Raw genomic sequence first — 15,004 nt, 5'->3', positions numbered from 1 at the left:
GTTTCCCGCCAAAATGCTGCTGTTGTGCTCTTTCTCCGAAAAAAAAACCACTAGAATGGAAGATCAGGTAAGTAGATAAAGAGGAAGTCAGCTTGAACCAGTGTGGCCTAGAACTGATCTACTATTGGAATGTAGAACACTAGCTAGGCCAAGTAACTAAGAAAACCAAATTTTGGTTGCCTAGTAACCCTACTACTCACTTTTTATTTGTTCTGATCCACAATTCAGATTAATAAATCAAATTCAGAATTGCAGATAAGCAATTTGACATCCCCTAGGATTGGTTACCTCCAATCTAGCTAGGCACCTCATGACAATCACCAAAGGACAAAGCTTAAAAAAAAAAAAAAAAAAAAAAAAAAAAAAAAAAAAAAAAAAAGACAAAGAAACTTTATACCATAGAATGAATATGAGAAAAATAAACGCGTACAATGCTATACCAGCTAAATCTGCCACATAATTGAAATTTCTATCACAATTAGAATTCCCAGCTCTTCCTCATGATACATAATGGATTCCCTTTGGACTTCATATAATATATACAATCCATTCATTAATTTCAATCCGTAAGCCAAATAGGAAGCATTTCAAATTTTGCTTATTCTCCTATAATAAGCTGCAACACTCTACAAATCAAACTCCATTACTATAAATGTATCAATTGATGAGCTACCACACTTCCACCATAGCAAGATTTCTTTTTTTTTTTTTTTTTTTTTTGGTATGTTGGATTTTGCTAATTGAAACCTTTATTACCATGTACAAATATTAGGTTCTTGGCTAAAATTGCATCATAAGATAAATTTTCCTACAACCTGCTCTATTTTACAAATTATCAACATTTTTTAAAACATGGGAATAACTTAGAACACAAGAATAATCTAGAACATATATAGGCCATAAGCCCATAAATATGTTAAATATATATGGACTTTGTTCAGAATTGGTGGGCTAATGGAATTGGTAGCTAGGTGAACTGGGTAGTGTGAATAAACCTTGTTTTACTTATTCCAAAATGTCAAGAGCCAACGAATATGACTGAATTCCACACGATCAGCTTCTGCAACGTTGTCTATAAAATCATTTCAAAAGTCCTTCCAAACCGTCTCAAAAAAAAAAAACAAAAATATATCCAAAATTAACAATAAACATGTCTTGATATTTATTTGTAATAAAAATATGGGACTAGAACTAGGATAATAGGAATATTTGCTACAAGTAGTTTAGTTTTACATGATAAACTAGAAAATTAACTTCAAGAAAATCTCCTAATTTAGATGGCAAACTGCAAAAGTCACGATTTTTTCAGGTATTGGAGCCGCCCTTTCTAAAATGAATAAATAAAATACTATTAAATAATTACAAGCAAATATTTTTCAGAAAAAACGTTTTAGGAAATTAACAAGCAAGTGATAACTTGAAGGATGGAACTTTGCTTCATCAAACACACTTGAAAGGGTAGACATCATCTGCCAAGAAATATTGCATAATATACCAGACCTGGTAGAGTGTGGATATGAATCAGGGACCAATTTTCCATTGCTTATATCATTCCTGCAAATTTCCGTTAGGAGGAAGAAGAAGAGCCAGCCTACTTTTGTATCTATCAATTCGTTGCGATCTTTCCTCCCTCAATCTGCAAAGAGAAGCAATAGTTTTAAAATGCCCATCCTTACTTTACACGCATGTCCTAGTACATGGTAAACAATAGCAGGAAGGTCAAAGTAAATTAGCTCATACGCTTAAAGTTATATATGTCTACAAACACAATCGAAACAGAGGGGAGAGAGATGTCTATGAATATAAGACGATTCACATTTCACGACTATCAACATGTCTTCACATTCCACTAAATTAAGATTCTTATAAGATCACTGTTTTGTGGGAAAAAACTGTTTAGATTTTTTTTCACAAAAAAAACTGTTACAATTTAACCCATCTAGGCATCTATGAGGAAGACCAAATAGAGTTGGGATCTATTGAAAGAAGTGGGAAAGGGTGGATAAGTTACTTTCTAACAATGAAGTTGTCTAGACTTCATTAATATACTTTTAATTATATACTACCTCTGTTCCAAATTAGCTGACACCTTTCTTCTATATGACATTTACCAATGCATTAAATATCTCTAATTATCTCATGTGACTTTTTTTATCTGTAAATCACAATAGCTAGTCAATAGATTTTGCAGTGTCAAGTTTAAAACATGTCAACTAATTTGGAACGGAGGAAAGGGGGGGGGGGGTGGTGGTGGTTTCTGCGTTTCTCATATCTTTTCCACATCTCTAAACTGTAAACTTCAGAAAACAAGACTGAAAAGGCCATTGTAATACTCCCTCTCTCTCACATCTCAAGTGGTAAATTACTGGAATGTCTCTCCATTTCCTTTCTCCCGTCTCCCAGGTGCCTAGTACTGCCATTCTTTATATGACTGAGATTTGAACCTTAACCAGCCAAATTCAACCAGAGGTCTCAAAGCCTACCCGGCCACATTTGACCATCAGGGTTGAAATATGGGGGCTTACTGTCAAAAGTAGCTTGGGATTTGATGGTAGAGGTTGTGAGATTCTATTGTGGAAAAAGCTTCAATGCTAGTGGTTGCCTACTTATTCATTCTAATGGATTTTGGTTGTGGTTTGCACTTTGCAGCAGACCAACAGCTAGGATTTTGTTGTAGGCTGGCAGTAGTTGTTGACAGTGTGAGGCTGTGTGATCAGTATCCTAACTGTTAAGCAGAGAAATTAAGAAGAGGGACGATGGTGGTGGCTGGTACATGTGTTTGTGAAGTTGGTGATAGGTTTGGAGAGATAAAGGGTGGGGTGGTGCGAAAGGGAGGTGGGAGACTGGGAGGTGGGCGGTGGTGTTAGTTTAATTGCTGTGTTGGTTGGGGTGGTGGGGTCATTCTTATTATTTGGGGTTTTTTATTATATTGCTTGGGGTGGTCAGGTTATATTCTTTGGTAAATAAACTTAATTGGCTGTTTGGTTATGAAAGGAAAATTATATTTGGAATCTAAAACATTCAATAATATAGAAACGGAGGAAGTAAGTGACCTAGAGATAGCATTTGCGTAAAATGTAAAATGTCCAAAATATAGTAACATACCTAGCTCGAACTCTCTTAGCTCGCTTAACATGCCTGGTTAGCAGCTCCTCAGCACTTGACATCTCAACTGATTTCTCAAACTGCATACAGAAAAAGAGAACTGGAATTAACACTCTTGAAAAAATGTCAAACCATGACAATCTTCACAACAAAAGGTTGAGCTGCCATGCCAAATCCTTATCTCCACACCCCACCACTAATAGACTAATACTTTTTTTTTTTTAATATTACAATGTTCGCGCATTTGAAAAATATTTATACACTCCTCTTTTAAACACACATTGTGTTATATACGTAAGGAAAAAAAAAACAAAACAAAAAATCACATTGTGTAATATATGTAAGAAAATAAATAGTCATGTGATGCCTCGTTAGATTCGTTGTGATACATACTTTCAAATCAACTTTTTATAAATTTTACAATTATATAATTAAGGATATATCAATTTTAAAGTGTGTTTTGTAAAGCCCAATTGCCCCAATGTTGCAACATAAAAGGAACAGAGAAAGCAGTTTTTTTTTTTTTTTTGACAAACAAGCAGTTGTTTTTACCTTACTAATGAGCTAGGCACACACACAATGCTCTTGAGATTCACTTCACAAAATGTTAACTTCTCAAGGTCACAAGTCCTACCCTAGTAGGGCACTAGTAGTCGGCCAACATGAGAGAGAAAATTACACTATGTTTGGATATAGAGAGATGGAAAGAAGGGAAGAGAAGAGAAAAGGAAGATTACATCATCCTTTATTTGGATAGCTAATGCAAGGAAGGAAGGGGAGGGGATTGGAAGGATCCATTTTCCTTCCCCTTTTAATAAACCAAATCTCTCCATTGTTGGAGAATTTTGGAAGGAAAATGGAAGCTCCCTTCTCCCTCCCCTCACCTCCCTTTCCCTTCCCTCTTTTTCCTTCCCCTCCCTTTCCCTTCACTATTGTTATCCAAACATAGTGTAAATCTGCAGCCGAAGAGAGAGTAAAGCACCAAGAAAGTCCACGACAACAATACACCGATCTGTGATCCAAGAATCAACATGGATCCATGCTAGTTATAATTCACTCTGTTATCCCTCACATCGCCCGGCACTGCTATTGGCATAACAATGCAAGGAATCCATATTAGGGGAAGGGTATGTTAGTCATAGCCTATTAGTAGTAGCTTGGTGAATAAGTTAAGAGTTTGTTATGAGAGTTTTCCTATAAATAGGCCTCATTAGGAGGAATAATGATCATGTGGAATATTATTGAGGATTGTTATTGGGAGAGAGTGAGCCTCTCGAAAGCCCATACTTGGAGAGCATCCACCTCTCGAAAGTGGAATTATCATTCAATCTAGTGTAATTCACATATTATCAATACAATCATCATTGTTCTTTTCTGCCATAATTAGAGCTGTAATCTTGTCAGAAACCATGTTAATTCCTAGCAAATGGTATCAGTGCAGTACGGTCTTCGATGACCTTGCCTGAAGTCAGGTGAAGGTGCCAGTGAACAGTGAGTTCTCTAACATGCTCTCACAGCCTGAATTTGAGGCAAAAATAGATGAAATTACAGATCGATTGTGCCAGAACATAGAGAAGATTTTTGAGGATGCAATTTCTCGGATCAAATCAGGGATAGGTGTAATTCAAGAAGACTTCGAGGAAGAAGAACATCAGGTGAGTGAGTCAGCCACCTCCGAGTTGTCATGTGGTGAGGAAGGAATTGCATCACAAGAGGAAAAGATGGTGGAGGAGAAAGTATTTCTGGAGATTTCCATATGTGCACAGTACTCTTGTTCCGTCATTAGCAGTTTCTCCGGTGATGCGATGGTGGAGAAATTTGGTAGAGTTGCTGGTGGAACACGTGGTGATTTTGCAGATGGATTTACCGGTGGAGGCCGAGGTGATCGCACCGGCGAAACTGGTGGTGTGCATTTTTGGGGTGGTGTTAGCGGTAATTTTGAGAGTAGTAGGTCGAGAACTAAGACAGGTGGTTTTGTTGGTGGTTTGTATGGTGGAATGTTTGAGAGAGGTGGCGCCGAATGTTGTGGTTCGGGTGGTGGTCAGGAGGTTGTGTTGGAAACTGTAGTGGTGGTTGGATATTTGGCTTTCGATTAAAGAAGAGCTCAAATCAGGGGCCAAGATTGACAGTGAGTGGTTGTAGCGGCGACGGCAGATCTGGTGGCGGTAGTAACATCGAGTTTACTAATGGAGATGATTTTACCACCGGAACATCTGTTGGCCAGGAAAGCAGTGGTCAAAGAGGTGTTGCCGGCGATGATGGATGTAATAGTCTCGCAGGGAAGCCGCCTTTAGGAAAGTTCGAGCGTGGAGGTGCCAGAGGGACCGGGTCCGGTGGTGGTCCGGGTGAGCGTGCTAGTGGTGGTGATTTTTTGGGTGGCGAGGCACCATGTATCTTGGTGCAGAATATTCCGGTAACAATGGAGTTTGAGAGAAGCTTGGGGTCTCTTGTTGGCTTGGAGAGGAAGTCAGAAATGAAATATGCTAGTAAGGGTAATTTTGTCAATTACCAAAATTATGATATAATGGCTGAGGAAAGACTTTGTGGGTACCAAACCGTTAAATGGGTTTCTAGAAAGGGGGAAAAGGGAGGAAATAGGTCCAATTTTCTTAAATGGGACAAGGCCCATTAGTGAAATTCCTAGCTCACAGCCCAATCTCTTATGTCCAGCTTACCAATCCCACTTCTCACATTTAGTTTTTTAACCCACACAGCTCTTAAAAGATAGCCCTTCCCCATGTCCCTCCAACCTACGTAAGACATATGATGGAAGACTAATATCCAGCTTTAAAAACACAAGGCTTATATCCACAACTCAATTTCCTGACCCCCATTACTTAGTCCCTATGCATATATTTCAGAATGTACTACGATGACTGCTACAAGGCTTTAGAACAGGATCAATTCTCCACCGAGTTTAGCACCTCACTGAAGAAGGAGCTTAGCTACGATTGTCACAAGAAGTTGGACTCAGCTCATCAATGCCACTGCCAGGAATGGAGTGCCGACTACTATCCACCTTGAGGACAAGGTGAAAGTTTGGGTGGCGGGTAATGCAAGGAATTCATGTTAGGGGAAGGGTATTTTAGTCATAGCCTATTAGTAGTAGCTTGGGGAATAAGTTAAGAGTTTGTTATGAGAGTTTTCCTATAAATAGGCCTCATTAGGAGGAATAATGATCATGTGGAATATTATTGAGCATTGTTATTGGGAGAGAGTGAGCCTCTCGAAAGCCCATACTTGGAGAGAATCCACCTCTCGAAAGTGGAATTATCATTCAATCTAGTGTAATTCACATATTATCAATATAATCATCATTGTTCTTCCCTAATTTTTGCCATAATTAGAGTTGTAATCTTGTCAGAAACCATGGTAATTCCTACCAAACAACTGGCCAAGATTTTCGATTCTCTTCAAGTAGTTTCTAGGCGCTGCAAAGTCTTTATTTCAACATAACGGGTTCAGCTACGTGAAACCAAAATTTTATCTCCGGTGGTCATCAACAAAGATCTTCTCTTTCCATGCCCTTCTATCAGGTGCTATTGTTACATTACAGGGATGGAATTTACTCGAATAGCAATTAATTATGAAAAGCGGGAAAAGTAAAAAAGCTGACAGATTTTTATTATTAATTGAATCACCAAAGGAGATAATACAACCCAGACCTAAAAACTAGATTACTCAGTATTTCAGAATAATATTCCCTCACAACTGACCTCTTACTTATAACCCCAGCCATCCTGGCCATGAAGGGTGACCTAACCAGATTTTGGCCCCCCCAAAATTTCAGGGTTTTAAAGCCTAGCTCAGCCTGATACTTTGACCTGAAAAGTCCAACCCAGCCCCCCTACAATCAGCTCAAAACTAACTACCCTCATTCATATAAAATTTTAACTTCACAGACAAGGCACTAACAGAAATTCTGATAACACTAATCTGCATTCTCCAAACTATCCTCCTGCTTGCATCAGCTGAATTAAAGGTCTTTCATAAGTAGGTTATCTCTCCCCCCCCCCTCTTCTCTCTCCGTTGTGCAAAGTAACACTAGCTTAGGCATCAGAGGGATGATCACCCCATAAATCTGTTGAAGTTCTCTCCTAACTAAAACTAATAGCATTCACTGAAAATTTTCCAATTCTGTAATCTAAAAGAATGCAACAATCCAGTAAAAAATGGAATTAATGCGAATCACTACAATAGTGCATTATGATAAAATTAGTTTTAAAACGGAGCAAAGGGTCCTCAAAACCTAGCCTAGGCGCAAAGCACTCGTCTTTTGTATATGAGGTGCAACTGAGCAACTTTATTTTACTAAATATCATATTTTTTAAATTCTGGTATTAAATTTTTATTATAAAAAAAATAAAAAAAAAGGGCTCAATATAAGTTTGAAAAAATCAGAAAGAGGAAGAGAAGGGGGAGGGGGGTATCATGTGACTAGCAAAATCAGAGTGGGAGTATAATCAAGTATTAAATGCTTCCAGATCGAGAAGGAAAAGAGAATAGCAAAATCAGAGCGGGAGTAAAATCAAGCGTTAAATGCTTCCAGATCAAGAAGGAAAAGAGAAGAGGGTTTTCATTTATTTGGGCTTTCTACTTGGAGGGTAAAATCAAGTAAATTCATGCAACTAGTTGAGGGGCTCGGAAACATTTATTGATGACTGAGGATTAATTTGAAGAAATTTTGGTTTTTTTTAGGTTTTCACTCAGCTTCGCTTTGAACAAAAAGCACACAAACGCAACACCTTGCACTTTTCCAGAGAGGTGATCAGCTTCAGCGCTCTTCTATGCCTTCTGGAATACACTTTGAACAAAAACCACAAAAGCGCAGTACCTTGCCTCTCAGTGGGTTTCTACGCCTTATGGTATGCGTTGCACCAAGGTAGGGTCGTAGGGGGGAGGCGCATTGGCATGGTTTCTAAAACTATGATATTAAGTAATCTAACATCCAAATATACTAATACAACATCTAGATTTCATAATAAAAAGTTTAACAACATCCAAAAACTTATCATGATTGATTACTCTAATGACATCCAAATTTGCCTACTGCTTAGCTTACTAACTGAATCATACTTACCAACATATAATGAATTATTAAATTACCAACATATTAAACTATGATATTAAGTAATCTAACATATAATTAATTATTTCCACAATTACATACTTTCTCCGTTTTTTTATACTTGTATCATTTGGACTTTACACATCCGTACTCTCCTTTGACCATATTTTGTGATTTATGCACAAGTATATAAGAAAAAAGTCAAGTTAGATTAGTCTAGATATATACTTTCAAAATATCATATTTGAATTTTTTTTTTTTGCTGAAAGACAATAAAAAATATTCACAATAAAAATTATGAATTAATAAGCATAATAATTCAAATGGTCCAACTTAAAAAAAAATAAATAACAACCAAATATGCAAAATTTTTGCTAAAAGATGATAAGTATTGGAGTACAGACTGCAAGATCACCCCTATGCAATTACAGATATTTAAGATAAAAGACAGGACTTAGTAATAACAGTATAGTCCAAGAAAAACCAACCTCGTCAGCTTCTGTTTCATCATCTCTATCCTTTCTCTTAGGTGAAGAAGATTCATATAAAGGCCGAGGCAGAGGCAAAGGAAGAGGAAGAGGCAAGGGTTTCGGAAGAGACTTCAAAAAATCGCCATACTGTGGCTGCAAGTTTCAAAACAATTCAGAAAAAAGAAAAAAAGAGAGAGAGAGAGATGAACAATGAACAATTAACAAGATTGCAATGGAAAGTTTCATTGGTACTTCAAACTCCAACATAAATACATACTCACTTAATAACCATGGAGAATAGAGATTATAACTGTTAGCTACTTGACAGAGAGTGAACCAGAGAAGAGGTGGTTTGCTCATGATAATCTTCAAACAATAGAGTCTATTAGCCAACAAAAAAAGTAAGTTTTAATTATAAAATAACACATTTTTCTTATTCTTTACATTCTTATTTACTACCTTCATTCTGGACAGGATATGTATTTGTAAGTTGTAATGGCAACTGCTAAGTTCACGATATAAACTTGGTATACCTAATAACAACTTTCCTTGTCTTACATTCCAGGACTCATATGGTTTTGATCAAACAAAAAATGCCTGGAGATACATAGATATAAACTTGGTATACCTAATAACAAGTTCACGATATAAACTTGGTATACCTAATAACAACTTTCCTTGTCTTACATTCCAGGACTCATATGGTTTTGATCAAACAAAAAATGCCTGGAGATACATAGATATCTAAACAGCTGCATATGCTTGCATAGGATAAGAAAGATAGATCCATCGATTAATCATGAACGAATTCTACATACTTGGTTATCTTCTACATATCCATTTCTCAACCATGATCGACAAAGCGCATATAATGAAGCCCCATCTGATACCCTGACCTACAAAAAGTAGCAAAAGATAGCTTAGGACTCAAATCTGATGATGGACCAAAACATGATTGTGTTTCATGTTATAATTGCACGAAAAGGAGACCAGGAGAAAATTTTCCGAAAACTATATAGTGGAGACAGACTCACACTCACTAGACAGTATATCAAAAGATTTCTTACTTACCGTGGCAAAGATTATGTCCATGGCCCAAAAAACTCCTAAATATAATAAGACAAATAAAAACTTTTCCTAGCAGCAAAAGGCTACTCACAATTTTATAATGTATGGGCTCAAAAACATAGCTGCGTAAGCTAAAATACCAAGTGGATAAGTCAAACACAAGAAACATATAGCAAAACAAACACATAGACATCTACCCCTAACCAGCATTATCTATCAATAACCAGCTTGTTCTCACATTAAAGGTCATAACAATTCTTTATTTAGTTATTTTGCAGAACCAAATTGGAAAACATACTACTACAACTACAAGCATAAAAGAAGTTGCACTTTATACCATAAGAATATTATTGGAACTACTTCACTATCAGTGTAAGTTCCTACCATGTGATTATAATTCTTCACATGCGACTCCATATTAGTAGCAATGTAACTAAGCCCCCTTTTTTAAAAAAAAAATCTAGCCCAAATGACCATTCCTTCATCATCAAGATCACTTTAGTTACTGCCATACCCAAAGATTAGAAAGACACCAAATAATTAAATAATTATCATGCTTCATCAGATGGTGATGTTTCAATCATTCAATGTCTTAAAATGGTGCTCCATTCTTTACATCAAAGTGGGTACTCATTTCCTGGTGTTTCTTTTAGACTTCTTAACTTGGACTTTAGCTTCATAGCCAAGAAACAAGATTAATTCATTTTATTAGATTATTAAGCTTCACATATATCTGTCAAAATCCATATTATGGTAACTTGGACATAGTTGCACCATGGTAGAATTTTGATGAGTGTGGAATTCTGCACTTAAGCCCTGAAATTGTACAGGCAAGCCAATGGTGTGAAACCTTCATCCAAAATTCACATCTAGTGTTAATCTGTAAAAACGATGTATCTGAGGAATTTTCTTTGATGGCAATCTCTAGACCAAATTTTGATTTTTTAACCAATGTTGCAAAGAAGTACCATCAAAGAGCCAACCAATGAGCATGTGTAAAGTGACTGCCTTAATAGGCATACAATGGTCCTACAAAAGATATATTAGTGAGGAACTTGAAAGAAAAAGAATTTCCAGTAGAAGATGCTTCTATTATGGAGGAGAATGTTGAGCAGAGAGTGTTGGTGAACTGCTCAAAACTCAGAGAGCTTTGCAAGCTATCCTGGTTATGAAGGAGCAAAGGGATCAAATTTAATAGTCAAGGTGTAAGATTGGGATGTAAGAATTGCAGTTTAATTGTTGATAATGGAAGTTGGGCCAATGCAGCTTCCACTGCCTTATTTGACTATATACAGTCACCTACTCATCTACCTACTTCTACTTCATTATACTTTTGGCAAACAAAATCTTCCTTCTTACTCCTATTTCCCATAATGTTTACACCTTCCAACTATCTCTCCTACTTATACCCTTTTCTTACCCTCACCCACCAATTTACTATGTCAACAAACTTCTCTTGCAAACAAGAGTCTACAGTGAATGGATACATTAAAAAAAATTGGAGGGAGTATACGCAATCTGGTTTACATAATTATTATAAGGAGTTACTAGTTTATATTATATGCAGCACAACACTAATCCTTACTGCTGTGATGGTGATGATGTTATCAACAACAAAAGAGGTTGGAAAGTATAGATTTTGCAGCTGATTTGTGTCTTAACTCTAGTGCAAATGTGCAGCAAAAAATGTCATATTTTGTCTTTTTATTCTTTGTACTTAATCCTATTCAAACTAAGGAATACAGGATCTCAGGTCACTTGCTCACGTCTTCTTTCACATAAAGGAGAATGATGCTCACTGGTATAAATTGTTACATGTATTTGTTTTAAATTTTTTTAACAGTTGAAAAATTGCATACAGAGAAAAAGGGCAAATTTTCCTCTGTTTAGGAATCTAATACACGGATTAAGCCAGTTTCTTTGCATATCCCCAGTCGAACAGCTCTTAAATGCCCCAACAGTCTTAGCCTCAATGGCACTGAGACAAGTTTCTTTGTCCCAGACCAAATCTAGTAAATTAGGAAGAGCGAGAAAAGACGGGAATTTTGCACCAACCAAATACACCACAAAATAGCCATACTGGCATTGCATGTTTGCACCACAACTTCCCATTGTTCTTACCAAACCCCACAAAACGAATTTGTAGCCACCGTCTACTCTTGATACAAGGAAATCAACCTCCCCAAATGGTAAGAATTGTTATATTGGATTTCCGAAATCCAAGCTTAATCTATTTGCATCATTGGATAAATTTATCAGAGTTTATGTTTTATTTAACCAAGTAGCTTAGCACTTTATCAGTGCCAAGTTTGATTGGCTTGAAATCAGTGTAATAGCTTAATAAGGTCAAATATGAGTGGAGTAAGCATGTTAAAGGGATGAAATTAATAATTGGAGCAAACTAGCTATAGTTTTAAAATTGTTTAAAATTAAGTTGACTTTTTAAGCTGATCTCTTATTATATTAGGACTGAACTAATGTTAATTTACTAAACATTTCCTATGTCCCAAATTGTTTGCCAGTTGCCAGCTCTAGTTTATGACTTGCAATAAAATGAATTTTTCACAAAAAAAAAAAAAAGAAAAAGAAAAAGAAGGTATAGCATGGGTAATCAGCAGAGCAAAATAAGAAAATCTTAGTGATCAGAAGTGTGAAAATTGAAAAGTTTCTATAAACAGATCAAGTTCCAGACTATCACTTAAAAAAGTACCTAAAGCACAAAATAAAAAAAATAAAAAAACCAAACTACCCCTACAACATGTCTATATTTCCATATCTTTACTTAAATTGCATTGAGAATATGCATAACAGAGATTGAAGTAAGTAGCATCATTCTGGGACTGAGTGAGTAATCTCATACACATGATTCCTAAAGAAAAACAGTGTACCTCACCTTTCGATCCCTAAGAGTGACAAATGTATCATCTGTGCCTTTGTCTCTACACAAATCAAACATTTAATTATAGCTAAAACCTAAAAACAGAAATTAACATGGGGATCGAACATTCAAACTAAATCAGAAGAACTTGCTCACATGGGATCTTTAGGAGCACTATTTTCAGGAGCAGTGTAGGAAAATGAACCAGCCTAAAAAAAAAGAAGATTTTGATAAGGGAAGAAAAAAAAAGTCAATGTTTAGAAGAAAAAAAAATTCAAATGCTGAACACAATATAAGCAACCAAATAACCATCTCTTGGTTAGGAAGGGTTTAAAGAGAGCACAAAAATGCAATTACAAAAAACAATTTATAATTAACAACCAAGTAAGCACCTCTCAGTTCACAAGCTTTAAAGAGGCCACAAAAATGCAATTACACAAAGCACATTTATCAAAAACAACCAGAAAGACACCTCTCAGTTGGCAAGGTTAAGAAACCACAAGTATGAAATAATGCAGAGCGTGTTAATCGTAAACAATCAAGTATACACCTCTCAGTTGACATGTTTGCTCCAGAAATTGAAAATAAGATGGAGAAAAAAAGTTGGGCATGAGTGAAGCTCATCAGTCCTCTATAAACAATATATTGCACAACTGCAAAGTTTCCAAATAAATCTTAACCATTCTATGCCAAGAAAAATCTGAGATATATTAGTGCAATTTCATGTAGCTTACTTAGATATAACATAGTATAACACTTGATCCTGTTATTTCTGAACATAGCATTGGTACATTTGTACTCCATATACATGATTACTTGAATCTCCTACATTACGCTCAGAAATGGTTGATTTCATGAACCTTTCCTAGAAAATTTTGTACGGATGTCACATGGAAAGGAACCTAATGTAGAGAAGAAGCTGATTCCCATCCAATAAACATAGATAATGAACTACCCACTTTTGCGGCTAAACCAAACCGGTCAGGATTGGTGAATTATTGGCTCAATGAAGTATATGACAATGTAATACCCACCAAATCTAGCTAGGTAAGATACATATTCCACCCAAATAACAGGAATTACTAAACAATGAAAAATAAAATACAAGGTTAAAAATAAAGTCAAATTAAACCGAAATTTAAACCAAAACAATAATTAATGTCACATTTGACAAATTTCAGAAGTTTAGGGCTACCAATGATAATCGAGATAAAGAAATTTGCTACCAATGATAAAGTCGAAAATATAAGGAAAGAAATGAACCTTTGAATGAGGATGACTGTTCAAGGTAACGCCTCTGGCAGTGGCTGGGATTGAAACAGATGACATATGAGCATGAGAGGGATGCAAAAAAGGACCGCGTACAAGATGACTTGAGTAAGAAGTGTCTAATGGACCAGACTGTCGAGACTGATGGTACTGTTGTTGATACTGAACCGGAGCACGTGGAGCCCCATCACTGAGCCACGGCAAGACGGGCGGCCGCCCTGGGCCCATGGAGAAATACTCATTTTTCATAATTCCGTCCAGGGTTTTACAAACAAAACGCTACAACACATTAACAACCAACTAGTACTTAATAAGTCCTTGGAGTATTATAACTAATAAAGAGGTTGTATATACAAAGCGCTGCAACAAATTAGCAACCAACTATGGCTTAATAGGTCCTTCGAGTATTATGAAAAGGGGTTGTATAAACAAAATGCTGCAACACATTAACAACCAACTATTACTTAATAAGTCCTTTGAGTATTATAACTACTAAAGGGGTTGTATAAACAAAACGCTGCAACACATTAGCAACCAACTATGGCTTAATAAGTCCTTCGAGTATTATAACCAGTAAAAGGGGTTGTATAAACAACACGCTGCAACACATTAGCAACCAACTATGGCTTAATAAGTCCTTCGAGTATTATAACCAGTAAAAGGGGTTGTATAAACAAAACGCTGCAACACATTAGCAACTGCCAACTACTCTGTAACTATGGCTTGATAATCAAAGTAGGTTCTGTAGATTATTCGAGTATTTATAACCAATAATTCAATAATCCGAACCCTAAATTGACTATACTGACTATTAAATTAACGAAACCCTAAATTATGAAATTGATATTCGATGAATAAAATAAGCTATGTTACCTCGGAAACAGCTTTAATGGAGGAGAGAAACCCACAAGCTACTTCAACGAACACTGCAATGGAGGAGAGAGAGGGTGGAGGGGTGCAGCAGGCACAGTTACACGGGCAAAATTAAACTTTTAAATTCACTCCGAGTATATACTCCCTCCATTTTTGTAGGTGACCCTTTTGATTGACACGTGTAGGGGGATGGCAATCCAGTCCGGATCCAACCCTACACCACGTCGTTTCGAGGAAAAAAAATCTGCTCCGAGTCCGAGAAAAAGTAATCCA

General features: G+C 36.4%; 1 protein-coding gene across 2 annotated transcripts; it reads right to left on the bottom strand.

Moving 5' to 3' along the window:
- Nucleotides 1-1,266: 1,266 nt before the first annotated feature.
- On the bottom strand, nt 1,267-14,130 carry LOC145572256 (uncharacterized). Of its 2 annotated transcripts, XM_081631248.1 has the most exons (7): nt 13,853-14,130; nt 12,746-12,798; nt 12,605-12,650; nt 9,462-9,539; nt 8,662-8,796; nt 3,106-3,185; nt 1,270-1,636 (listed from the first exon to the last, which is right to left on the bottom strand). In XM_081631248.1, the coding sequence occupies exons 1-7, from the start codon at nt 14,105-14,107 to the stop codon at nt 1,549-1,551; spliced, it is 735 nt and encodes a 244-aa protein (XP_081487374.1). In that variant the 5' UTR covers nt 14,108-14,130; the 3' UTR covers nt 1,270-1,548. The 2 variants fall into 2 exon arrangements, with proteins under 2 accessions (XP_081487375.1, XP_081487374.1); XM_081631249.1 differs by lacking the exons at nt 12,605-12,650; nt 12,746-12,798 and having other exon boundaries at nt 1,267-1,636.
- Nucleotides 14,131-15,004: the final 874 nt, after the last annotated feature.

Source organism: Chenopodium album, chromosome 12 (genome assembly GCF_948465745.1).
Source record: "Chenopodium album chromosome 12, dcCheAlbu1.1, whole genome shotgun sequence".
Classification (NCBI taxonomy): domain Eukaryota; kingdom Viridiplantae; phylum Streptophyta; class Magnoliopsida; order Caryophyllales; family Amaranthaceae; genus Chenopodium; species Chenopodium album.
This window is presented reverse-complemented; position numbering and strand designations above follow the sequence as displayed.

Excerpts from the sequence above, each read along its gene's own strand:
- LOC145572256 (XM_081631248.1), bottom strand. The coding sequence starts at position 14,107 with ATGAAAAATGAGTATTTCTCCATGGGCCCAGGGCGGCCGCCCGTCTTG. Across the intron at positions 12,799-13,852 it reads ACAGTCATCCTCATTCAAAG|GCTGGTTCATTTTCCTACAC; the intron begins GTTCATTTCTTT and ends CTTTTTTTTTAG. Across the intron at positions 12,651-12,745 it reads AGTGCTCCTAAAGATCCCAT|AGACAAAGGCACAGATGATA; the intron begins GTGAGCAAGTTC and ends TGATTTGTGTAG.